Below are 26,786 nucleotides of genomic sequence, written 5' to 3'. Positions count from 1 at the left end.
TATCAAACAAAAATCCGTTATTTAATATATTAAGTAGAAGGCCCCATTTTGAAAAGTTGAACAGGGCTCCATAAATAATTTGCAATTTTAGCCCCTACACTGGATTATTATGGTTAGATATATTGGACTCACCGTGAGTTTGACTCACCCAAATTTTTTATTCTCTTAGGTTTTAATATGATATTATTTATTGACTCACAGATGAGTTCGATTTCACATAATACCTACTCAAATAATTAACCTCTTATTTTTTTAGCTCATTAAAATTGCAGCTATCTCAAGAATAATTCACTTGGTCTTCGACTCCTTCATTAGTCGTTGCAGCATGGTTTTGTTGGTTGTTGCTAGCGTGGTGGTTTTGAATTGTTTTGTCCTCTTCTTTGCTTTCATGAAGAATTTTAAAAAGATCAACCTATAAGAAGTGCAAACCATATTAGACTAAATAATTACTTTTACTATTTTTAAGTTAGACTAAATGAATACTTCTAATTTTTTTTTTCCAAGAAACGTTGAGGATTCAATGGTTGTCCTTGCATATTTTATAACTTTAATATTGTAAATTATACGAAATATTTTATTAACAAATATATATATATATATATATATATATATATATATATATATATATATATATATATATATATATATATATATATATATATATATATATATATATATGCTAATAAGATCTCACATTAGTACATTTTTTCCAATGTATAAATTGAAAAAGATAATCAAATGAATGTGTATATTATTAAATAGTGTCGATTTCCAAACATAGAGAATAAAAAAGAATGGAGGAAGTATATTTTTTCGACTCATTTATTTTGTACAAAAATCTTAATTTATTATCTAATTCCCTCAATTTCGTTTTCTTTATCCTATTCGGTATCTTACACGACTTTAAGCGCATTATTGAAATATGATTAACAATTCATTTGAGTACGTATACCAAATTTCACTTTGTAACATTTGGAAACTAAGAATCTAATAGACGATTTTAATAGGATTTCATATGACCATAATATGTACAGGTTTGGAAACAAATAATAGAATTCTTAAAATGAGAAGCATAAATGTATACTCCTTATACATTTTCTATTAAATGCACAAATTTGATTATTGACTAGATTCCATGTACACACACATACACTTCCTAGTTTCTACATTGGTTTTTTTTTTCCCCTACCATTTAGACTTTTACATTATGCATACAACCTTTTTTGACCATCGATGTTTTGTGATTTTATCCGTTAGAAAAAATATAGTCGAGATCTAGTAAGATTTGTCTCAATATCTACTTTTAAAATAACAACTTTTTAATTATTTTTAATTAAAGATATTCATAATGACAAAAAACCTAGGTAAACGTGAAATCATACATCAAAGCATTTATGCGCGGCTTGCCACACTATGTGACTTCTTGTAAAAGAACAAAATTAGCTCTATAACGTTGACCAATTAAACTCTATAATACTGACCGACGATATTGACCGGCTAAACCCTAAAGCCCTGACTAATTAATCCATATAACATTAACGAAGTAACCCCATTGGTACTAACTAAGTAACCGCTATAACTCTAACGAAGTAATCTCCATGATCGTTAGTCACACGGTGTGGTAAGTCACATATAAAAGTATGTGATCATACATGCAAATGATGCAATTAAAAATAAACTGAGGATGTATATATATTTTGTATTTAATGTGCAAACAATGATTTTACCTCTTTTGCGGAGAATCCGATTGAAGTAATATGCATATTATTATGTGTTCCAAAGATACTTATAATGGAGTCATCACTTGTTTGAAGTGGAGTTGAAAACGGTTGCAAGTTCTCACAATTGTATCCTGAGCCACATGATTTATATCCACTTCGCCATATATTGGTGTGTATTCTTAATGATACGATCACGCTTTCCCTTTTACTATGGTAAAATCCTTTTTTCCCGCTTAATTTCTGTATCAACTCGCTATGCTTTAGAACAACCTAAAAACAATTAAAAATATTAGAGAAATGTAGAAATACTATTATGGATTATGGAATAAGGATTTGATCCGTATTATTTTATAATTCACTATATTTGACATGTATATTGTACATACTACGTAGATAAAAGCATAGAGAGAATTATATTGCATAAGTGTCTTTGGTTTTACATTTTTACAAAATACTATATTTATCCACTAGTTTAAACACCATGCAATGCACATATGTTAAAAAATTATAATGACAATGTAATTGTATAGAAAAATATAAAATATAGATGAATGGAATATATATCATCAAAACAATAAAAACACGTAAGACTTTTTTTTTTTTTTTTTGGTAACATTCAATTTTTTATTTTTCTCTTTAGTAAATTGTAAAAATTCTTATAATAATTGGTAACATTGTATTTTTTGTTACAAAAAAAAAAAAAAAAAAAAAAAAAAAAAAAAAAAAAAAAAAACCAAACTAAAACTATTTTTAATAAAAACATTTTTACCATAATTAATTTTCTAATTTTTTAGTAATAAAATTATTTTAGATATTATTTTTTATTTCTAAAAAAAAAAAAAAAAAAAAAAAAAAAACCCTCTCCCACCCACACAACCACCACCTGACCCCTTCCCCCTTGCCGGCGGCACCCAACTCCCTATCTTTTGTCGCCCTATCGGCGTCCCCCCACCCCTCCCTCACATGCTGGCAGACCCCCATCCCTACTCCCATTCCCCCACTTGCCTGATTCAAACTGTGACTGATGTTCAACAGGTCACTGATAATTTTTCTAGTTTAATTTACAAAAAATACATATCAAAGTTCAACATGTTCTTGAATAATCCAAAGTGTGTCTAGTTAAAAAAAGGTCATGCAAAGTTGTACTATTTTGTTAAAATTTTCTAATTGTTATTTGATATTTCTTTTTTAAGGTAGTCGACAAAAAAATTTTAAATTAAGAGAAGGAAAAAATAAATATATGGTGAGCGCAAAGATTTGATCCTAAAACTTGTAATCAAAGCAATATACAATTTACCATCTTAACTAAAGTTAAACCATAGTTTAAATATGTAACAAAATAAATAATATATTTAATTGACTTTAATAGTGGTATATCAGGATACAAGCACAAGAGCAATCCAAATATCTTTTTTTTTTTTTTTTTTTTTTTGAAAGAAGAGCAATCCAAATATCTAATTCAATAAGAAATGTCAAATATTTCATAATTAAGAATATGGATTCAGAAAGCATTAAAATAAAATTACCCTATATGTCTCTCCGTGGTTGCTGCCAAAGAAGTGGTTAGTTGATAGTTTTCCAAATGCATCAACTTTGACAAACCCAATTCCATGTATAATGTCGTCATGGCTTATTATTATCTCTTTGATATAATTAAATCTATCTAGCTCTATCGACCAATTCCCTCCACTTTCTGGAAAACCATATGGACCATGTTTCACAGTGGATAGACTCACCTGAACAAAACAAAGTTTGTTATTTTATTTTATCGTCTTTTGATATATTAAAAAAATAGCAAAAATTTTCCAATCAAAATACCTTAATGCATGATTTTTAATCAATAATTTATATTAAATAAACCTAAAAATGTCAAACCCTTGTATATTTTTACATCAAATTTAATGTTCTTCTTTACTAAATAAATTTCTCTTATAGTGTGCTTAATATCTTGAAAATAATAGTCAATAACATGCAATCAAACAATGTTATACTATGAAATTTTCTTAATATTCTTACTTAAAACTCTATATTTTTCTTAACAATTCAAGCCTTCCTTCTTTAAAGATTTTACATAGAACTTAGAGTGGTCTTGGCTCGTTAGCACCCCTGTTGTGAGGCATGGTTGTTTTGTCTCACAAACTTCCATTTATATATACTGTCTGCCATTACCCCAACAAAGAAAAGTGAAAAAAAAAAAAGAAAAGAAAAATTATTGGGCCATACCTCCTTTACACGAATTCCAAAGGAAGAAAGTAAACACTTGTCATATCTAACTCCTTTCTTCTTTTCAAGATAAGCAGTCCCATATATGTTGAAAATAACATCTGTACTTTGGAGTTGAATAGAAAATATTTCGTCTGTCGATTGAGTTTTTACTTCACTCCAAAAATACCCACCAGGAAATAAGTTGGTATGTATCTTCAATAATTTAATAGTTTTATGTGGTTCAGTCGCAATTCCGCTGCTTATTTGCGTTATAAATTCATGAGACTTCATCTTCAATCCATAGTTATAAAGCTAGCAAAAAAGTTACACAAAGAATTCATTAAATTCTTATTTGAGCACACGTTAAATAGTCTTTGTTAAAGCATAATTCTTTCATATATTGCTTAAATTCCATCAATTATACAGAGTAAGAATTTATCCAAAATCTAAATTGCATAATTAAGTAAATGTAAAATGTTCATAAAAAGTTCTTGCCATAAAAAATTATAAGGTGATTCTCTACAATAACTTATTTGTCTAGCCAAATTAATTTCCTTAGACAATTTGACAACAATTTTAAATTATGTTTTATTACCTACACTTCAAAAACTCACAAAATATAAGTTGAATGCCAAAAAAAAAAAAAAAAAAAATAGAAAAAATCTTAGAGATCAAATTGGTTAAATATAGATAGAAGCGTAGATAAAATTTAAATAAGCATGCTTCAAAATTATTATACATATTTTAAATTTTTTTTTAAATAACAATATTGTTGAGCCCATGAACAAATCCACATGTGAGTGAAAGTATTGTCCCACATTGAAGTGAGTAGAAAGTGTAAGGAAGTGTATCCCACATTGAAAAAATAAGAAAGTTGTGTCCACTTTATAAGGTTAAGGGGCTACTCCCCTTATTGCCATATGGTTTTGAGGTGGAACCTCCTTGGTCGTATAAAGTAGACACTCGTGGCGGGTGTGACCCAAACTGTAGACACCTAAAAATGTCTCCCCAAAACCAAACCCGATGATGAACACCTTTCACCGCCATTATTGGTCGGGTTGAGTATTTAATCTTTGGAGTGCTTAAATCCATGTTCTATGCAATATATTTCATGAACCAATCCAATTTCTAGCTCATTTCCCTAAACCATAACCTATTTTCCACTTTTCGTGTCCATATCGCAAAATTGAGATATAATTTTGATCCAATTATTATTTTTTTGTATAAGCCTTGAAATAAGCTTTCCAACCATATATCATAAGCCCAATTCCGAGCTATAACGAAAAAGACATGAGCAAAACACTAAACTCGGCCCAAAACCGAAACCCTTCCACTAAAACGGCCATATCTTAAAATCTACAAATCATTTTGACCTGATTCTAATCAGGTTAGAAATTAGACTAGATAATATTTTCAATGATATATTATATGCCTTATCCTGAGTTACGGATCAAAAGTTATGATGATTTTAAAAACGGGTAAAAAACTGGAATCACCACGCACAGTGCAAAAGCACCGTGTCACAGGAGTGTGCCCCGTCTGACGGTGTCTTCCCCCATCTTACGGTGCCTGGTGCCGTGACACGGTACTGTACATCGTGTCGCGGTGCCATTTTTGAAGCTTTTTCGCGTTAAATTCCACCGTGGCACGGTACTTGCTGCCGTGACACGGTATTTCTCACCGTGTCACGATGCTTTTTTCGTGTAATTTCCGCATTTTCCCATACCGTGACACGGTGCACTGTACCGTGCCACGGTGGACACTATCGTGTCACGGAATTTTCTCGTGTCTTTTCCGCGTAAACCCTTCACGTGTTTTCACTTCCCGTAGGTCAAATATTTCCCGTGTCACTCTAGTTGTCCACCGCATCACGGGATTTTCCCCTGTCTGACGGTTCCTGGCATCGTGTCACGGTGTTTTCTGCCGTGTCGCGTTGTTAATTTTTAGGGTTTTTATCTTTTTAGGGTTCCGCGTGTTCCCTCTACTCAATTTCCCTATAAATAAGACCCTCATTTCTACAGTTCGGGGCATGAAATCCTTCTCTCTTTCTCTCTTTTACACCAAAAAAACATCATATTCTATCTCCCATATTCTAAGATTTAAACCTATATTCCTAATTACACCATTCTTCCCTTAAGCACTCCAAGGAGTCCATACAATACCCGAGGTTTTGTACTTAAACCAATGCGTGAAAGGTACACATAACTGAGGGTTTGGACCAAATCAACTCTACTTTTTATTTAATTTAATTTAATTTCTATTTGATCTATATTTTTTTTATTGAAGTTACTAACAATTTATTCATGATGTAGCAACTTAAAGGAAAGCGCGGAATGTGAGTAATTAATTTAATTACTTATTTTTATTTTAATATTGCTAATATCATGATTAGGTTTATTATTATTTGATTTGACTAACACTATTATTGTTGAATTGCTTCCAATATTATTGTTTATTTGATTATTTTTATGATCGTTGTTTTGGGTGTTTTTGTCCCTTGGGAGAGTTACGTCACAAAGTCTGATCCGGCTGAGCTGTACCTGCAAAATAACGGAGACTCCGGGTGGTTGGAGCTCCGCCTCCGACGGTCAAGTTAGTAACTTGAAACGGAATAAAGAGAACGGAAATTTAGGTGGATATATGCTCGGATTCTAAGGTCAGGTCTTTCTCTGATGTAAGAGAATAAGGGTGTAATAAATGATTCAATCTGTCCCTAAAATGGGGGAATATCTCCCTATTTATAGGGTTGTTGGAGAATGTGCCCCTATCTAGGTCATTTGACCTAGATTTTAGTGGGCTGCGCCGTTTTACGGTGCTCCTAGGGATTTGGGCCCTTGAAGGCCGCCATTTCAGAGGCATATCTGAGGGCGCCAAGTGTCAAGAGGATGTTGAGCCACCTGGGCCATCCTGAGCTCGACACGTGGCGACCTCTCATTGGTCCACGTGTCTAGGGTAAAAATACCCTAAACATTTTCCCCTCACAGGTCGCACGTGCATATCACGTGGGGCCTGTGACACGTGTCCACCTTTCATAGGTGAACAGTAACGGGTAAATTTTTGAATTTCAAATCAAAAATTTTCCCCCCACTTTTACTTTCTATAAATAGAAAGTTACCCCCCTCCTTTTCACACCTTACGTTCACATTGACTTTTTAGAGAGAAAAAAAGAGAGATTCTAGAGAGAGATTTCTCTGCTCCCGCCTGCATCACATCAAGTTTCAAGCTTCCGAGTGCTAGCAGTACATCACCCGGTTCACCGGCTGTAGCGGTTTTCAGATTTCCAGAGTAAAAGCAAGGTAACCGCCTGTACCATTTTAGCTTTTCTCCCTTTCAATTTGTATACCATTTTTTCCGCCTGTATACCCGGCTTTCTTAAGAGAATATAAATGAGTTCCCAATCCACCCACTCGGCACTGCCTAGGACACTCAGCCGATCCTCCGGAACGGCTGAGTCTAGAACAGGGGGTGCTTCTTCTGGACTGTCGGAACCAATATGCTCATCTCCGAATTCCTCACTCTCTGTGTCTGTGCAGGACACAATGGCCAGAACGAAACAGACGGCCAGGCGGTCTAAGAGTCGGCGCACTATGAGAGTGCCAGCCGATGAGGTTTTCCCAGAAGGGGAACAGAGGGATTGGGAGGAGAGCGGATCTGACGAAGAGGCTCCCTCTATCTCCGGGAGCTCAGGGGTAAGAGAGGTAGACGGCGAGGAAGTCGCCTCCTCTAATGAAGCCGGCGATGCTGAGGCCGACCAAGGATCAAGAGCCGAATCTTCCGGCTCCGACCAGGGTGATTTTGCGGCTGACTATCAGCAGCCGCCCAAGGTTGCTGACAATCCCAACCCTAAAAGGACCCGAATGCTGCCGAGTAACATTGCCCTTCTTAATAGCGGGTTTAGGGCCTTTAAAGAGAAACATCCCTTTGGAAGGGGTTGAGAGGTTATTGTCCCTCCGGCTGATGCTGTGATGGCCTGGAGTGACGACATTGACCATGCAGACGATTACTTCATCTGCTATGAGGCGGTTATCAAAGCCGGCCTCCGGTTCCCCCTACACCCCGGGATTAGGAAAATCCTCAAGGGGTACGATCTGGGGGTTTGGCAGCTCACCCCCAACTCGTGGGTGAACATTCTAAGTTACGTCGCCACCTGCGAGTTTCAAAATTTAAACCCCAGCTTTTCCGCCTTCGCTCTTATGCACTACTTGAGCAAGGCCCCAGGCGGCCATGGGGCATGGTATACTCTGACTACCTTGCCCCAATACTTGATGACTTTGGACAAAGTGTCCAAATGGTCCGGGTGGAAGGACAAATATTACTTAATTTCTTCCCCCACTTTAAGATACAACCGGACACTGCGCCGGTACAACACCGAGCCGGCTCTTCTAGGCCGAAAATGCCCTCTCTCGGTGCTATCTACTAAGGCCCGGGAGCAAATAATAGAGCCGGGATTTTTTGAGACAACAACTGAGCCCATGGGGGATGGGACTCACATCATAGTTCCCAAGAACTGGATCCCCCATCCGGACTTCTTCAAGGACGAGTGCTTCTTGTCCGCCTGCGGGCTAAGTACCATGTTTCCAAGGGGTAGAATTCTCTTCATCCAGAATGATTGTTATTTTATTTTAATTGCGTACTTGCCTTAATTTTATCTAACTTTAAATTCTTGTTTTTGCAGACGAAGCCTTGAGGATGGTTGACTAGGATAAAACTCCGGCTAAGTCCGCGGCGCTGCTGCGCAAGGAGGCGGCACTCGCCAAAAAGGCAGCCGTCGAGGCTAAGGACTCGAAGAAAGGCGGGGTAAGACCGCCTGACTTAATATGTTTGCTTTTTTTTTTTATATACATATACCGGTTGGGTATACTTACATTTTGCTTCTTTCTCAGGAGTCCGTCAAGAGGATTCCACGATCATTCTCCAAGCTGCTCAAAAGGCAAGGAGATGATCTGGAGAAGGCTCCGGCTGCCAAAGCCGCCAGGAAGGATCCCCCCCAGAAACAAACATCTGCCAAATCCGGTCGTCCAACGACTGGGGGCAAATCCCCTGCTGTTCTGAAAAAATTAAGCGAAAGCTCAGAACAGCAGGAAGCGCCGGATGTCTCTACGGCATCGAAGGGTGGCGAGCCACCTAAGGTTGCAGGCGGTGCGGCAACCACTGGGGAGGAGAATAAGACGGAGACCCATCCGGAAGCTCAAGGTAAGGAACGAACTGAAATACCTTGGCCACTTGATTTTATGAGAGTCAAGACCAAGGTTGATCGTTCAAAGAGGTCAGTCAGCCGCCGGCAACGGATAAATGCTGACTACGCTACTTCTATCTCACAAAGCACTACTTTTGATGCAGATCTGACTTCTGACCAGCCGGATCTTGCAAGCTTCGCAAAACAGATGGTGAGGACCCTCACCCGGTCTGAGAAGAACTCCATACCTGATCTGCAGGTTGTGGACTTCGACCGGATAATGGGTTCTCTGGCTGAGGTAAAAAATCCCTTTACCCTGATATCTTTTATCTTTAATTTGGCTAAGTAACTCACAAACCGGCTGTTATTGTCTCAGGCTATGGTGAGAGTGGACAGTCTCCGGGGCCCCTTCAGGCGGAAGCAAGAAGAGGTAAATGACGCCAAACGGAGGGCCCTAGAAAACCTCAACTTTGCTGAACATTCTGATTATATGTGTAATTTAAAGATTAAAGCAGTAGAGTTGAAACAGGAGGAGTTGATCCAGAGTTTGACGGCTACAAACGATGAAGCTAACAGCCGGGCTGATGACCTTGACAAGAAGCTGAAAGATGCCAAATCAGATCTCAAGGCATTGGAAGATGCTGACAAGGAGAATTCCCAACTCCGGATATACAATGACCGCCTGAAGGTCGAGCTCATGAATCTGCGTAACAAGCAGTCGGATGAGCTGGCCCAGGAGCAGACCCGGCTGACTGAGGAGAATGAACGGGACAACTTGGCCCGGCTGAATATCACCTGGGGCCTCCTTTACCCAGAAATAGACTTTGAGGTCTATAAGCTGAGGTATGATTACGCTACTGCGGTGTATGATGCCCAGCAAATGGGTGATGCTCCACCGCCTCGCTTCAAAGACTGGGCTGCTGAGCAGGGATATGAAGTCTCTGATGATGAGGAGCCAGAGGCGGATGATCATCACGAGGGCCAAGCCAGCCAGACTCAGCCGGAGAAGACTCCACCTCAGCCTTAGGCGTGCCTCCCCAATCTCTGCGGCAGTATGCCAACCATGTTATTTACCGGCTTGTATGCCGTGTTTAGTTGTATCTTTTACCAACCATGGGGTTGGATTAACATTTTATCTCTTTCTTTCTTCATCGGATGTGTCCGGTTAACACTTATTCTGGCCTTTGTGCCATTTTAAATATTAATGAAGTATTCCGACTCAATCGGTGTTTATATATGTTTGTGTTTTGAGTTTTTCAATTTGAATTTTGCATCTGTTTGCAATTCTTTAATATTTTGCCTAACTTAAAAAAGCATGCGGCAATTTGCAATCCAGGTGCTCTTGCCCCTAGGCGGCTGTGTGGTTGGTTTAATGTCAAGCTGATTGATTGGCTTGAAAACACTTGATACTAGGAGAAGTATGGAGTGTTTTTAGGCCAATCAATCAGAATGGTGATTGCCCCAAACCAAGTGCACAGCCGGCCATAATAGCGGGTGCTTTGAGCTTCTTACCCAGGCGATCAATTCCGTCTGGGGTTAACGCGTAGCCATTACACCACCTTTTGCCCCAATAAGGGAAGTTAGTGTAACTTTGGAATAAATAACCTAAGTAAGAATTTCAGCCGATTACCGACTGATGCCTCAGGGCATCCGGTACTCAGTTAATCGTTCTTCCTAGATTATTCTGGTCAGACGACTATGAGTTGACCAATTTGGTCGTTCAATTTTTGTAGTCTGCATGGGTACGTAGAACCGACAAATAATCTGTTATCTGCGACGATTGCACCCGGAGGGGTGTCGCCGGACGCCCTTGTCCATGTTGGGACAGGCGATTTTATAAAATAAGCAACCATCCGGCCATATTAGCCTTTGGTCTTGTTTGAGACCGGTTGTATAGCTACTAAGCGTTTTTGTGCTTAGTTTTTAATCGGATCATTGGCCGAGCATAATTACAACATTGAATTTACACTAAATATCGAACTTAGTTTGTTGAACGAATAGTCCGTCTGAGTATTACCCAGGCGGTCCAACAATTATTAAATTACACTATCAAACGTAATTAAATAAATAAAGAGTCCGTCTGGGCTTTACCCAGGCGGACAGGCAGTTATAATATTCAACCAAACTAAGTATCAAACTTAGTAAGTTAAACACAGGATCCGTCTGGGTATTGCCCCGGCGGACGAACAATAAAAATGGCAAAATAATTCTGCAAACAAAGCCTGAATTTTCATATATTGACTTACTGTTTACAAAAATTACACATTCTCAGAAGTAGTACTTTTTTAGATTGTCTACATTCCAAGTTCTAGGCAGGCGGCGACCGTCCGGAGTTTCCAGACGGTAGGTGCCATTATTGACTTCTTCATAAATCCGGTAGGGGCCTTCCCAATTAGGGGTTAGCTTCCCAGCCTCATTGGCGCTACCGGTTGCCTCCATTTTTCGTAACACAAGGTCATCCACTTTCAGGGGACGCTTGTGCACTCTCTTGTTATAAGCTCTAGTCATTCTCAGACGGTATATCTCATGGCGTAGGGCAGCATTGCCCCTACGTTCCGGGAGGGAGTCCAATGCCAGCCGCATGGCCTCCTAATTTGCCTCTTCATCATAGAGCATAACTCTGAGAGTCGGCTCATAATGCTCAATAGGCAAGACGGCTTCAGCACCGTATACCATAAGAAATGGGGTTTCTCCGGTTGCCCCTTTAGCAGTAGTTCGGATGGCCCATAGGACATGAATTAATTCTTCTGCCCATAAACCACCGACCTGTTAAATTTTCTTTTTTATGCCGTCTGAGATGAGTTTGTTGAAGGCTTCAACTTGGCCGTTTGCTTGGGGTCGACCGACTGATGCAAAACAATGTGAGATACCCTAATCTGCCAACCAAGTCTTGAGCTGGGGTGTCTCAAACTGAGGGCCATTATCAAACACCATCGACATAGGTACCCCAAACCGGGTGATGATGTTCTTCCAGATGAAGGAGATGACATCCTTTGTCTTGATGTTCTTAACCGGCTCAGCTTCTACCCATTTGGTGAAATAATCCACAGCCACCAAAATGTAACGCTTTCCGCCTGGTGCAAGCGTATATGGACCCAAGATATCCATGCCCCATTTGGAAAATGGGACTGGGCTGTGGATTGCCGTCAGATCAGTAGTCGGGCGGCGAATCAGTGGGCCAAACCTTTCGCACTTGTCGCACCTTTTGACTAACTCTTTGGCGTCTGCTTCAAGAGTAGGCCAAAAGTATTGTCGCCTGGCTCTGACGGCTAAAGACCTGCCGCCTATATGAGAGGCGCAGTATCCGGCATGCAATTCTTCGAGAATTTCTTTCCCCTTTTCTGGGGTAACACACTTCAATAAAGGTTTGAGGAAACCTGCCTTAAGAGTTCTGCATTTATCAACTCAAAGTTTGCTGCTCGCTTTTTCAGGACGGCTGCCTCCTGTGATGAATCAGGAAGCGTGCCGTCTGCTAAATATGCCCGGATGCTATCCATCCAGGTAGAGCTTCGGTCTAAGGTTCCAATGGGCTCTTCATGTATGCTTCTCTTTTCAAGAACTTCCCAAAAGACCGGCCGAGGAGTATCACAGAAGGCGGATGAAGCCAATTTGGACAATGCATCCGCCTGGTTGTTATCTGACCTGGGCACTTGATTCAGACGGAATTCCTCAAGTGCCCCAGTCTCTTCTTTGACTGCCTGAAGATATTTGATCATAGCCGGATGAGTTGCCTCATATGCTCCCTCATACTGACTAACGACCAACTGTGAATCAGAATAGGTGTCAATTTTAGTTGCCCCTGCTGCCTTACACATGCGGATTCCGGCTAGCAGGGCTTCATATTCCGCCTCATTATTTGAGGCTTGAAACTTAAACCGCAGTGCATATTCAAATTTGTCCCCCTCAGAGGACTCATATATAATTCCTGCACCGCAGCCGCTCTTTGTTGAGCTTCCGTCTACATACACTTTCCAAACCTGGTTAAGATTATCCGGTTGAACCGGTCGGGTCATTTCAACAATGAAGTCGGCAAACGCCTGACCTTTCACTGCTTTTCTAGGTTCAAAAGTGATTTCAAGACTTTGCATTTCAATAGCCCATTTCAACATTCTGTCGGATGACTCCAAAGTAGACATTGGCCGCTTGAGGGGCTGGTCGGTGTAGATTACCACCGGATGAGCCAGGAAGTATGGTTTCAATTTCTTGAAAGCCATATACAGAGCAAGGCCAAATTTTTCTACCATGGGGTACCAGAGCTCAGCATTTTTTAAGACATGGCTAATGAAATAGACCGGAAGCTGAACACCGTCTCTCTCAGCAAGGAGAACGGCACTGAGGGCATGATTTGAGACGGCTAAGTACATGTATAACACCTCCCTAGGCAGTGGACTAACAAGTCTTGGCAAAGAGTGGAGGTGTTCTTTCAGCCGTTGAAAGGCCGCCTCAGCCTCATCCCCCCATTCAAATCTGGTCTTCTTCCTGATTGCTTGGAAGAAGTAAAGACATTTGTCACCTGACCGGCTGAGGAATCTCCCTAGAGCAGCCAGGCAACCGGTTAGTCTCTGTGCTTCCTTGACAGTGCGGGGTGACTTCATGTCAATCACCGCCTGTATCTTCTCAGGGTTAGCCTCTATCCCCCTTTGATCAATCAGGAATCCGAGAAACTTCCCAGACTCAACACCAAAGATGCATTTCTTAGGATTCAACATGACCTTATGCCGCCTGAGTGTGGTGAAGGTTTCTCGAAGATTAGCAAGGTGATCCGCCTGCTGTTTGGATTTGACTATCATGTCATCAATATGTGCCTCTACATTCCTCCCAATTTGATTAATAAAGACAGTATTAATCATCCGTTGGAACGTAGCCGGCGCATTTTTCAAGCCAAACGACATCACTGTGTAACAGAATAGCCCCTGATCAGTGAAGAAGGCCGTCCTTTCTTGATCTTTCTTCCACAGGGGTATCTGATGGAAGCCGGAGTAGGCATCCATAAAACTCATCAAGGCATGCCCGGCTGTTGAATAAACCAGACTGTCGATCTTAGGAAGCGGATAACAGTCCTTGGGACATGCCTTGTTGAGATCTGTGTAATCAACACACATCCGCCAGGTACCATTCGGCTTCTTTACAAGAACAACATTCGCCACCCAGTCGGGAAAATTACATGGCCGAATAAACCAAGCATCCAACAGCTTTTTTACTTCGGCAGCTGCCGCCTGACTTCTTTCCTCGCCGTGATTTCTTTTCTTTTGCCGGATGGGCTTCTTTTTAGGATCCACGGCGATTTTGTGGACAGCAAGATCCGGGCTGACGCCTGGCATCTCTTCCACTTCAAAGGCAAAAATGTCTTTGAATTCTTTCAGCAGAAGGTGCAAGTCTGCACCTAACTTAGCAAAGGCAACCGTCTCAACCTTCACAGTACGCCCTGGACGGCTGTCGTCCAGAGGTATGTCAATATGCTCACCAGCCGGTTGGGGACGGAGCTCATCTGACCGTTCACCGGTCAGTGATTGCTATTTTTTCTCCTTCTTCACCTCCACCAGCGTAGGTGCCTTTCTTTTCTTTCCGGCTGCTGGTGGGGCAAGCGCTGGCTCAGCATCCTTGACATTGTCAAGGTCTATTGGTTCCTGGACGCCTGGGGTTACAGTGTCTCTAACGGCTGAGAGATAGCACTCTCGGGCCGTCTTTTGATCCCCATTCAGGGAACCAACAGTGCCGTCATCCCTCTCAGACTTTATGAGCATGAGGGACGGGATGATTACAGCCTTGGCTACATTGAGGGTTGGCCGGCCAAGGATAATGTTATAGGCGGTCAACTCCTCAACGACCAGGAATCTGACGACAATATGTCGTCCTTGGCCCTTCTCTCCCAGCCGAATGGGTAAGTCAACTCTTCCGGCTGGGTAGACCATCCCACCCCCAAAACCAACCAAGGGGTGGGTGACCGGATGCATGCTGCAGATATTGTATTTCAGCTTTTGCAAGCACTGGAGGCTGATGATGTCTGATGAACTGCCGGTGTCAATAAGGATTCTTCCAACCAGTAGGTTGGCAACCTTACATTCAATGACGACCAGGTCATCATGCGGACGGCGGACGCTGCCCCTGTCCTTCTCAGTGATCAAGACGTCTGGGAAGGAGGTGCTTGCAGACGCCTGCTCATCATCATCCTTGTCCATCTTTCGAAGATGGCTCTTGGTGCCCCGGATGGTAGGGCCACCACAGGAAAACCCGCCTGCTATTGTGTAGACCGGCTCCTTGTCGGTATCCGAGCTACTAGCGGGCTGGGGGTAGTTTTAGAGGACTGACCCTTATTCTTCTTCTTTGCCCCGGCTAGGGACTTAGAGATATAGGACTTCAGCATTACTTTGTCAGCCAGACGGTCCAACGCCCTTTGAAGGCTAAAACAGTCGTTGGTGTCATGGCCAATATCCTCATGGTATTGGCAAAATTTATTTTTGTTCCTTGATTGAATGGAACTTTTCATTAGATTCGGCTTCTCTAGGGACAACCGGTCCTTAATTTCCATGACGATGGAATTGCAGTCCTTGTTAAACTCGTACTTGGGGACGTACGGTTTAAACTCTTTCTTCTTCTTCTGGGACGGCTGGTCAGAATCACTAACCGCCCAGATTTCTTTTCTCTTTTTGCTCTCTTCTTTCTTTTTAGCCGGCTGAGCAGGCCGGTTGTCTTTCTGCTTGTCGGACTTCTTAGAGTCCGACTGGCTACCAGGTGAGCAGAGGTCGATAGCTTAAATGTAGCTTTCCACCTCCCTCAGGGCCGCCTGTAGGGTGAAAGCCCCTTTTCTGACTAGGTAGAACTTAAAGGTCGACCCGTCTCTCAGACCTTTGAAAAAGTCTGTAAAAGCTACCTCATCAGGCAGTCCCTGAATCTGAATTCTGATCAGATTGAACCGCTTGACATAGGAGCGCAGCCCTTCTCTCTCTCCCTGCTTAATAGTGCTCAAATCAAGGCTTGTTTTCTTAGCAGGGATGTTCATTGAGAAGTTGAAAGCAAACAGGAAGGCTAGCTTCCTGAAACTATCGATGGACCCGGCTGACAGATTACCAAACCATTGTTGGGCAATGCCCTTCAATGTAGCCGGGAAACATCGACACCAAGTGGCATCATCCAACCCCTGCAGATACATGAGGTTGGTGTAAGCCATGAGGTGGTCTTCCGGATTGGTGGTACCATCATAGGTACCAACCAATACATTCTTAACCTTGGCCGGCTGGGCCGCCTCGGTTATCTCCCGGGTGAACGCAGAAGGCTGTTCACCCAGGCGCAGCAGACGAAGCTGCCAGTCCAATGGCTAGACATTTGGATATGCCGCCTGACCTCCAAAGAAGGCCGGCTGCATGAAGTGAGGAGGATACTGGCCGTAAACCTGAGTAGGCACATACGGTACAGCTCCAATCATGTGAGGGCCAGAATGGACGGTATTACCACCTGTCTAGCTCTCATGCAAGGAGGGTGCACTCCCTACAGAAATGTTGAGCTGTCTGGAAAATTCGACGTTGAAGCCGACTCAGACAGCGATTGGTTTCTCTTCCGGTTGATGATCTCCCAGGCATCGAGAACTGATTTTTTGCTCCCCACCGGCTGCTGAGTCCGGCGGGGGTTGTTGTTCCTCTTGGGAAGGAGAATCTTTGACCAATCAATGGTTCCGGCTGCCTTCTCCTTTGGATGAGGAGTGGGCTGCCGGTCTCGGACTGACTTCCCCTTCTCTTGAGGAGTCTTCTTCGCCGACTGACCTTTACTTGGGCCAGCCAGGCTTTGGGTGATCATCTCTTTAATTTCACCCTTGAAACTAGTCATGAATCTCATGAGCTCGTCTTGGGTGACAGGTGCTGATCCAACGGCCGTTTAGGTTTCCCCTTCCGGCTGCCCAGAGGGTCGGTTAGTACCCGCCTGGGAGGCACCCCGCTCCAGAGTGTCTTTGGGCCGGATGCGCTTGGTTCTGAGAGAGCCGTCTTCGGCTGTAAAGGTTTCGACCTGAGGATCTTCATCCTCATGGTCTGTAAAGACTTCTGGGTCTTCGCCCAGACGGTTAGGGGGTGGTACAGACTCTAGAATCATCTTCGAGGTACTCTCCCCACAGACGACACCAAATGTTTTGGGTGTTTTTGTCCCTTGGGAGAGTTACTTCACGAAGTCTGATCCGGCTGAGCTGTACCTGCAAAATAACGGAGACTCCGGGTGGTTGGAGCTCCGCCTCCGACGGTCAAGTTAGTAACTTGAAACGGAATAAAGAGAACGGAAATTTAGGTGGATATCTGCTCGGATTCCAAGCTCAGGTCTTTCTCTGATGTAAGAGAATAAGGGTGTAATAAATGATTCAATCTGTCCCCAAAATGGGGGAATATCTCCCTATTTATAGGGTCGTTGGAGAATCTGCCCCTATCTAGGTCATTTGACCTAGATTTTAGTGGGCTGCGCCGTTTTACGGCGTTCCTAGGGATTTGGGTCCTTGAAGGCCGCCATTTCAGAGGCATATCTGAGGGCGCCAAGTGTCAAGAGGATGTTGAGCCACCTGGGCCATCCTAAGCTCGACACGTGGCGACCTCTCATTGGTCCACGTGTGTAGGGTAAAAATACCCTAAACAATCTCCATATTGCATGTTTAAAGGGAATATGTAATTGAAAATCACGCCTAATAAGATAAATTGGACAATCGGTTTAGGTTCCGTTTTATTCTTGTTATTAATTCAAGTGATCACTAATATTTTAGAATTATATGTTGCATTAATATTCAACCAATTTAGCTTAATAATAGATTGAAGCAAATTGAATCTTTATTAATGCCTTTGAGATTGCAGGAATCACTTTTCACTATAAGAATCGAGTAGTGGCCAATACGGGCGAATGTGACTCCATGACTCACTTCGTACCATCATCCCCGATCCTCCTTTCGTGGTTCCGAACCATATGGAGTTAGTAATCTCATGGATTATGAATGAGGTGTAACCTTCACGGGTCAATCGTTGTTGCCTATCGTTGTCCCTTAATTGTGGTTGCATTTTATGATTCGTGAACGGTTTACAAGTTCCTTAAAAACTTGTTGGCGGCTCCCTACTTTCCCTGTCCCTAATCGTATACGTCAATTCCCACTTCCTAAGAGTGCCAAGCATATTCACACATGCTTTAACGTAGACGCGCATCAAAGGATGCCTACACAAACCCGTTTATCAAATACTTATATACTAAAGTAATCCCCAAAATTATCCCTTAAGTACACGTGTCATCACCTCATAAAAAAATTTCCTCCAAAATAATTTGTTGCTTTTTTTTTTGTTATTAAATGAAGTTTTCGACTGTTCCTCCTAGAGAAGTTTTGGCCTTATTAGGAATGATGCTCAACAATAATAATATAAATAAAATTAAAAAATATAGTGGTAAAGAATTAAAGACGTCACCTAATGATATTATAAAATACTACTTTTTTGAAAACAAATACTACTTAGTTATTATTATTATTACTATTATTATTATTATTATTATTATTATTATTATTATTATTATTATTATTATTATTATTATTATTATTATTATTATATCTCAAAAACAAAAGTCATACAACCTACAATAAATTATTGGGAAGCCGAGATACACGTACTCTAGGCCCCCACTCCTCTAAAAAAAAGTCATACAACCTACAATAAATTAGTGGGAAGCCGAGATACATTCTAAGCCCCCACTCTTCTAGCTATAGAAAAGCCTACCTTAGTGAAGATATGAGCTGCCGCACGAATGACATCAATAGTGAGTACTTTTTAATTAAGAACAGGAGTATTCTTTCATATCAGATACAAATTTATTATTACTCCTTCCATATCACATTAATTGTAATATAAAATTAGACATTGAGATTAATCTTATGGTATATGACAAAGTTTATATACATTGCCTCTCATTTGCACCAAAAAAAATTGTTTATTTACCTTTTTGTTTATGTTGTTTTATATTATTATTTTTATTTTATTTACTTGTACAAATTTTAATAACAAAATCTACAACCCTTAAAATGTTTCACTTGTTCCCCTTATGAATAGTGCCCACATGTGTGGGGGACATGTGTGTGTATTTTTTTTAAAAAAAAAAAATCAAGAAAATCACATGTTCTTCTTCTAACCTTCTGCCCTTCTATCTCTTTCTTTTGATGATTCATGCAACCTTTGCTTTTTACCTAGAAATTAGCCACTTTGTTTTTTTCAATTTTCTTCTCTTCCCTGATCGATGATGTTGACAAATAAGACTTGCATTGCCAACAAATGAATCTTCACCTTCTGAATTCTAATAAAGTAACTTAACATCATTTCCAATTACCTCAATGGTGTGATTCAAAAATTCAAGAGGAGAGCCACATTTGAAGAATCTGCATACGATTGCATCAACTTAGCCAACAATGGAATCTGCAATTCACTTCCCCTACTTTCTCCTCCTCCATACGCCACTTTTCTCTCTCTTCTTCCCTTTTCACTTTCTCTACAACCATCAACAATGAACCTGCCATCCACGGTCACCACTCAGCACTATCAAACTACAAGAGACCGAGGAACGGAAGGATAAATAGCCGCTGAACGAGGAGATAGAAAACAGATCTAGAACGAAGGTGAAGGTGAAATCATCGGTCAAAGAATTTTGTTTTTTACATGTAAATTGCTAATTTTTATTGGGGGTTCGATTGATTGAGTGTTAGTCCTGTTAGATGTTAATTTTGCCAATATGTGCTACATTTGTTAATTTAATTTTTATAGAATTGATCTACTAAATTACTAAAAGTCCAGAATTGAGGATTTTGTATTGTGCTTTTAGATGATTTTGAAACAAATACCAGTATATAAGCTTAATTATCAAAGCATAAGCCCTAAACCCCTAATTCGTTTTTGTTGGGCAGATTTTTGGGAAAGGCAAGTTCTGGAATCTCAGAGGCTATAAGGTTCATCTCCGTATGTATTAATTGGTCATCGATCTAGATTTTATTCACGATCAATTTTCTAACTTGGTAAGTAATTTCTGTAATCGATCATCAATCCTTTGATGGGTTGAATTTATTTTCCCCAATTATTAATCAGAATATTCCAATTTGAGTTTTTGATCATCGATTTACTTGTTCTTCATCTGGTTTTAATTAATTCGACCCCATTAATGCAAATAGATTTTCTGGGTTTTTTTGACAAAAAATTGAATTTATAAGTTGCTTATATTAGGATTTTGATTAAAAGTTCTCGCAAAATTTGTGCAACAACTGTTAATTTTACCATTAAATTTAACACGGTCTCAAATGTGGGAACTTCAATTATCATGTGTATTTTTATGTTTTAATGTTGCATTTCTCTTTATTTAAAAAAAAAAAATTGTGTATTTTTTCAGGTAAGTTAGTCTCTGATTGTGATTGCCCGCAAATATTGAAGTTATCAACTTCTATTCTGATCATTGATGCTAATCAAGGTAGAGATTGTTCAATTTAATATTTTTTTTCAGTCATGTTTCGCCGTTTTGACACTTACAGATGCTACAGTTATGATATTCATAGACCAATAACAATTCAACCAAGGAAAAAAAGTTGGGTTAGTGGATTTCTTTTACTGGAATTCTTAATATGTCCTTTAACAGACATTTATTCCATTGCTAATATTTATTTTCTTTTGAATGTTTGTAGAGTGACGTTTATACTTTTGTTGTCCAAGTTAAATAACTTAACTTCAATGATAATAATAATTTTATTTTTCAGTAAAACTAAGTTCATAAACATAAATTAATTTTAGTAAAAATAATTCCAATTTAACAAAAAATTACTTAAGTTCAGGAAGTAAACAATGTAGTAGGCTGGGTTTCTCTAATTGGTCAATATTCTTATCTATATCTGTACTCTACACTTTTTTTTTTTTTTTTGAAAGGATATCTGTACTTTACTTAATTTGTGCTTGATTCATTAATTTCTCTTTTTAAGATTGATTTATATTAGGGAATTTTGGATAATGTGGTTGATTTAGAAATAATTGATGATTTGGCTGTATACTTTATCCTAATGTGATGAATTTACTGAGTGAATCAATGATCAATGCAAGTTGCTGATCATTTAATATAAGCTTCAATTTTGTGAGCTCATCAATTCGTCACACTTTTCTTGTTTGGTGTGTTGTGCATGCCCATTATAACAAAGAACTTTACCTTCGGAAGTGTCATGTTGATTGTAAAAAGTGTAAGAATGAGTGAGATTCCACTAATCAGGTAGATTAACCTAAGTTGGAAAGTTGGAAAGTCGATTTATCATTAAGTTTAGTTATTTTATAATCTTTTTTTTAATCCCTTTTTCAGTTTTGCGGGGGAAGGTAGATCAGTGGCGGCAGTGAGAAATTGAAACCTTGAAAATTAACATATACACGGTTAGGGTTTTACACTTAAATTCTGAAATTTGTGGGTTTTGATTCTAGAAGAACCTTTCTATTATTATGATTTCAATTTTAACTGTATTTTAGCTAGAAATCTGGTTCAATTAAAGTGTTTTAGCTGTATTTTAGCTAGAAATCTGTCTGACCTCTAAATCGAGGTAATTGGTGAATTGTGATTTAATTTGTTATTGTAATTGGCAGGTGTCAACTCTTGAATCATTTATCTTGAAAGGGGGAAGAGTAGGAGAGAAGGATGTTGTAAATGTCGTGAAATTATTAATGAATGAATTGATCAAATTCGATGGAATTATCATCGACGGTGTTGTGAATTTACAAAGAAAGATGCAGGAAAACTCTTATGATACAAAGAAAGTATGTTGAGACTTTGGATGTGCTAAAGGCAAAAAACTCGGCACCGGCAGCAAATGGAGCTCATAGGATGTGTGTGGATGTGTTTTTTTTTATTTTTTATTTTTATTTTTATTTGAGGAAAAAGGTTATTAGCTAAGTTGGCTTACTTGACTATTTATTGTAAACAATATTTAGGAGCAAATTCATGTTTGTAACAGTGCGAACTGATCATTGTTGAGGGGTTTGAATGTACTTTCATCTAAAAAGTTAGGGGCAATACTGACATTTTTCATGGAATACAGCAGAATTATCGCATGCAACCCAAATAATAACAACATCAGAATTTTACCGGACATCTATATGAAATTGAAAGCAATACATTTTACTTGCACTACATTTTACTCCGGGACACCGCAGAATTTCACAACACTAGGACATACAAGACATCTACATGAAAGCAATGTATTTTACACCCTCTGTCCCTATTTTTTTTTTCTCATTTGACTTTTCACGATCTCTAATACGTCATATACATGTCTTATGATGTATATAACTCCAAATCTATATGCGTAAAAATTATAAAAACTTAATATTAATAAAGTATACAATGAGGCAAATCCAATAAGACCTCACTTGACTATATTATCCTTTATAGACTAATGAGAATTTAGAACCAATAGTTATAAAGTTTGACGCAATAGTTTGCAATGGGGTAAAAAAAAAAACATTTTTAATACAATTAAATTTATCAACATGTAAATTCACTAATTAATATACATTTGTTCATAATTACCTAAATAAAAACTACAAATTAGCCAAAAAAATTTACACTTCCGGTCTCACACACTAGCAACACCAAATTGCCTTGCGCGCAACGCGCGCGTAGCATTGCCCTAGTAATAAAATAGGTACTATTGTAAAACCATGCATTAGTATATACATATAAGAGACATGCTAGATCGAAAAGATTGTATTCAAATTAAAACTGATCATGTGAAGAGTTAGCGTACAAAATATTTTAACGAATTGACTATTTTTACCAATATTTTATTTTTTTATTTTGGTGTATCAATTCACTACTTCCATTTTATTTTATGATTTTTTTTCAATATATCATTTAACTTGAATTGAATTTCATATACAATTTTTTTTTTTTTTTTTTATTTCAAAGGCAACTCTTTATACTTTTATTTAATTTTTAACACAAAAAAGCCTGAAATTATTATTATTTTTGTACAAAAATAAAATTTCAACACCACAAAATATTTAGAAAATTGGATTTTCTACCACTAAACAGTTTCCATCCAAAAATTTGTAAGTGACACAAGTCACCATGTTATTGGTTTTAAAAAAAGAAAAAAAAAATCTAAAATGCCTAAAACTACCCAACCTCACCACCGCCATCCTTTTATCCGTTTCCACACCCCTTCCATGAACCGAAACCCTCACCAACATAACCCACCCACTCCCTTTCCCCAGGCCCTAGACTGCTCAACCACCGCCAAACATAAATAAGCCCGCTTCCCCTAAAAAACGACCACAAATTCGGCCACTAATAGTTGAAATTGGTCGGCATTTCGGCCATTAGTGGTCGAATTATTTGATGTTTTTCGGGGAAGGAGGGTTGTAGTTTGGTGGTGTTGGGACACTTAGGGCTAGGGGGAAGGTGAGGGTTTAGATGGTGCGGGTTTAGGCTGGGGGAAGGGGTGTGCCGACGGTGGGGCGGGTGGCGGCGGTTGTGTTAGGTGGGGGTAGAAAAGAAGGTGAGAGTAGTGGGGTTGGGGTGGGTAGTATTAGGTTTTTTTTTAAAATTTTTTTCTTTTTTTGGCCAATAACAAAGCGACTAGTGGCATTGTTGCCTCCACTTGATGGATTCTTGGACGAAATCGGTTTAGTGATGGAAAAATCCAATTTTTAAAAATTTTGTTCTTGTGAAACTAATATTTTTTTTGGTGGTGTTAGCCTTTTTCGTATTAAAAATCAAATTTCCTTTTTTTTTTTTCTTGTTTACACTTAAAATTTAGAGAAAATACAAGTTTATACCATTGATAAACAAGTATTGTTTATCAAGAGGTGTATATGTAAATTACATCTAACTTTGATTAACTATTGTTTTCTCTCTCCTCTTTCAGCCTTTTTGTATTTTGTGATTTTCTCTCACTTCATTCAACCTTTTCATTTTCTCTCTCCTCCTTCAATCTTCTATTTCAATGGTGGAAAATAAACCTTTATATGACATTGAACTAGTCGAAATCCATGTAGGGCGTAGGGTTAACCATGTTCGTTATTCTCACTTTGTTATTTGGGATTTTATTTAATTTTGGCGGCAATGCCACCGGAAATGGTGGTGCGAAAGTCGAATTTAACGGAGGAAGGAAAACTCAGCTACCCTAAATGGTTAACCATGTCATTAATTTCTTCTTTTGTTATAAAGGTTTTTGTTTAATTTCGCCGACGAAAGTGGCGGAAATGGAGTTGAATAGACTTGAAAGAGAAGGTGAAAGTGTGTAGAGACTTGAGGTAGAAGATTAAGGTGGGTGGGATGAAAATATATGGACAAGAGGAAAAGATGAATATGAAGAAGAAGAAGAAGGAGGTGAGAGGAAGAAGATGATGAATAGTAGCAAACGGAGAGTTAACGATGTTAACTTTGAAAATGGTCCAATTTGTCATAGTGGCCCACAAACAATAAAAACTACCTTAAGGTCCGTGTCATTCACGGTAACTCTATTTTTTTTTTTAAGAAAATGAATTATATCCAACAAATAAAATTTGATAAAGAATACAAATTTAATATACTAGTTTAGTTCCCGTGTCATGCATGGTAATTTTCAATAACAATTATTAAACTATCATTATTACAATTGGTTTTTGTAAACATTAAAAACTAATAATATAATTGACAAATTTTGATAAAATTACTAATATAATTGACAAAAGATATGTTAATTATAAAATTATGTAAAAAATAATCAAAATGATGTTAAGAAAGTTTTTTTTAATAGCTATATAAAAATTTACGTTAAAGATATGTTGAATCTTTTTATTTTTAGTTATTTTTATTATATAATACTATTAGGGAATTATCTTTGTATAAAGTTTGTTTCTTTAATATAATTAAAAAAAAAAAAACTAAGGACGCACTAGGAGATGACACGTGTCATTGCCAGTGTGTCTTTTAGTATATATTATTGACAATTTTTTATCAAATTACTAATATAATTGACAAAAAATATGTTAAATATAAAATTATGTAAAAAATAATCAAAATTATGTTAAGAAATTTTTTTCTAGCTATACAGTTAAAGATATGTCGAATCTTTTTATTTTTAGTTATTATATTGTATAATACTATTAGGGAATTATTTTTGTATAAAGTTTATTTCTTTAATATAATTTCAAAAAAAAAAATCTAATGACACACCAGGAGATGACACGTGTCATTGCCGGTGTGTCTTTTAGTATATATATTATTGATTGATAGAATTTATAATGTCATAATCTCTATTAATAGGCAAAACAACAAATTAAAAAATAGATTGTCGAACTCGAGAATTTTTAAGGCATGGCTTGATCAAGTCTAGTGGGCATATTAGTGAATACTTATTTATAAATGCATTTTTAATAAACATCAAAAATCAATCGAACAATAAACTAAAATCTCCAACAAAATTATTAGCTAAAATGCAAACATACAGAAACTTACAAATAATATATCACCTTTATATCTAAAAAATCATTTGTTAAACACAACATTTATTTTATAGCTATATTACACTCTATAAATCAATTTGTGATGATATGTACGTATAGTAGTAAAATTTCAGAAACAAAATTATAATTATTGAATATATAATTAATTTGAATTGAAATTGAGATAAAATATTAGCTAGAGGTATTTGAAAAAAAAAATTTAATGATGTTTTAAAGTAATTTCTTTAACATCTACTAAATGAATCAATTTATTATAACTTTTTTTGGAAAAAATCTAATAATACTCTATTTATAAGATAGTTAAAAAGAAGTTGAAATTTTTTATTTTTTTTATAGAGTTGAAACTATTATTTAGGTAAATTTATATAAAATAATTATGATCACCAAATAAAAAGGAATATAAATTTGTCATAAAGATAATATAAAAGATTTTGGAATGATATTATTATAAAATCAAATATTAACCCAAAAAAAAAAGGATTAAAGGGAATGCAAGGGAAGTTTTAGAGGGAAAGAACAACACCTGAATGTGACACGTATCACTCCCGGTGTCTGTTTTAGTATTAAGTTATTGATGATTGATGATTGATGATTGATATATATTTATAATCAGAAAACAAAACTTTTAATTCAACTTATTTACAAAAATGTCATTTGATAAATAAAATTTGTTTATCTAGGTTATAAACAAGGGCTTACTCTAAAATTTACAAACAAAGCATCTAGCAGGGAACAATTTTTGGTAATACCGTGGCATGGAACAACCGTCTAATCTCTAGTAGTATTGACGAAAAAGAATGTTATTAGAGATCGGGAATGATTAATACCGTGGCTCCAACATTCTTGTTAATTTTTCTTCCGATTGCATCAATTATGCCGAACGAGATTCCCTCAATCCCAAGATTTGTATGGGCAATATACACTTCAACAATCTTATCGTACGAACCAATCTCCACGGACCACTTTGTTTCTTCTTGATCTTCACTACCGTATGGCCCGTACTCTTGTATCTTCTGAAAATGCAAATTAAGTATTTTGTCATGACTCAAATATTCAAGGCTTAATTCATTCTTAAGTAAAAATAACTACAAGATAAAAATATTTGTACCATTGGTATTTCCATAATTATTGGATTACTATCGGCTGAATTCTTTGTTTTGTTTTTCTTATATTTCTTACTTGTAATGTATGAAATAATACCTTACCATGGCCACCCACCTT

The 26,786-nt window shown here is 38.0% G+C and overlaps 1 protein-coding gene and 1 long non-coding RNA gene across 3 annotated transcripts; one reads left to right on the top strand and one right to left on the bottom strand.

Moving 5' to 3' along the window:
• Positions 1-26,786, bottom strand: LOC145555940 (uncharacterized). Of its 2 annotated transcripts, XM_081617647.1 has the most exons (6): positions 26,674-26,786; positions 26,393-26,578; positions 3,945-4,238; positions 3,248-3,457; positions 1,728-1,991; positions 1-412 (listed from the first exon to the last, which is right to left on the bottom strand). In XM_081617647.1, the coding sequence occupies exons 1-6, from the start codon at positions 26,686-26,688 to the stop codon at positions 278-280; spliced, it is 1,104 nt and encodes a 367-aa protein (XP_081473773.1). In that variant the 5' UTR covers positions 26,689-26,786; the 3' UTR covers positions 1-277. The 2 variants fall into 2 exon arrangements, with proteins under 2 accessions (XP_081473773.1, XP_081473774.1); XM_081617648.1 differs by lacking the exon at positions 3,945-4,238.
• On the top strand, positions 19,215-22,281 carry LOC145555939 (uncharacterized). The gene is made up of 4 exons (XR_014091632.1): positions 19,215-19,723; positions 20,003-20,110; positions 20,479-20,556; positions 21,702-22,281. It is a non-coding gene; the product is annotated as an uncharacterized LOC145555939 (long non-coding RNA).

This window comes from Chenopodium album, chromosome 8 (genome assembly GCF_948465745.1).
Source record: "Chenopodium album chromosome 8, dcCheAlbu1.1, whole genome shotgun sequence".
In the NCBI taxonomy this organism is placed as follows: Eukaryota; Viridiplantae; Streptophyta; class Magnoliopsida; order Caryophyllales; family Amaranthaceae; genus Chenopodium; species Chenopodium album.
Note: the sequence above shows the minus strand (reverse complement) of the source record. Positions and strands in the feature narration are given on the sequence as shown.

Bases quoted from the DNA above. Each gene is read 5' to 3' on its own strand.
- LOC145555940 (XM_081617647.1), bottom strand. The intron at 3,458-3,944 runs GTATGGCCCAAT...TGTTTTGTTCAG, and splicing joins TTGGAATTCGTGTAAAGGAG to GTGAGTCTATCCACTGTGAA. The intron at 413-1,727 runs GTAAAATCATTG...CACTTCTTATAG, and splicing joins TCGGATTCTCCGCAAAAGAG to GTTGATCTTTTTAAAATTCT.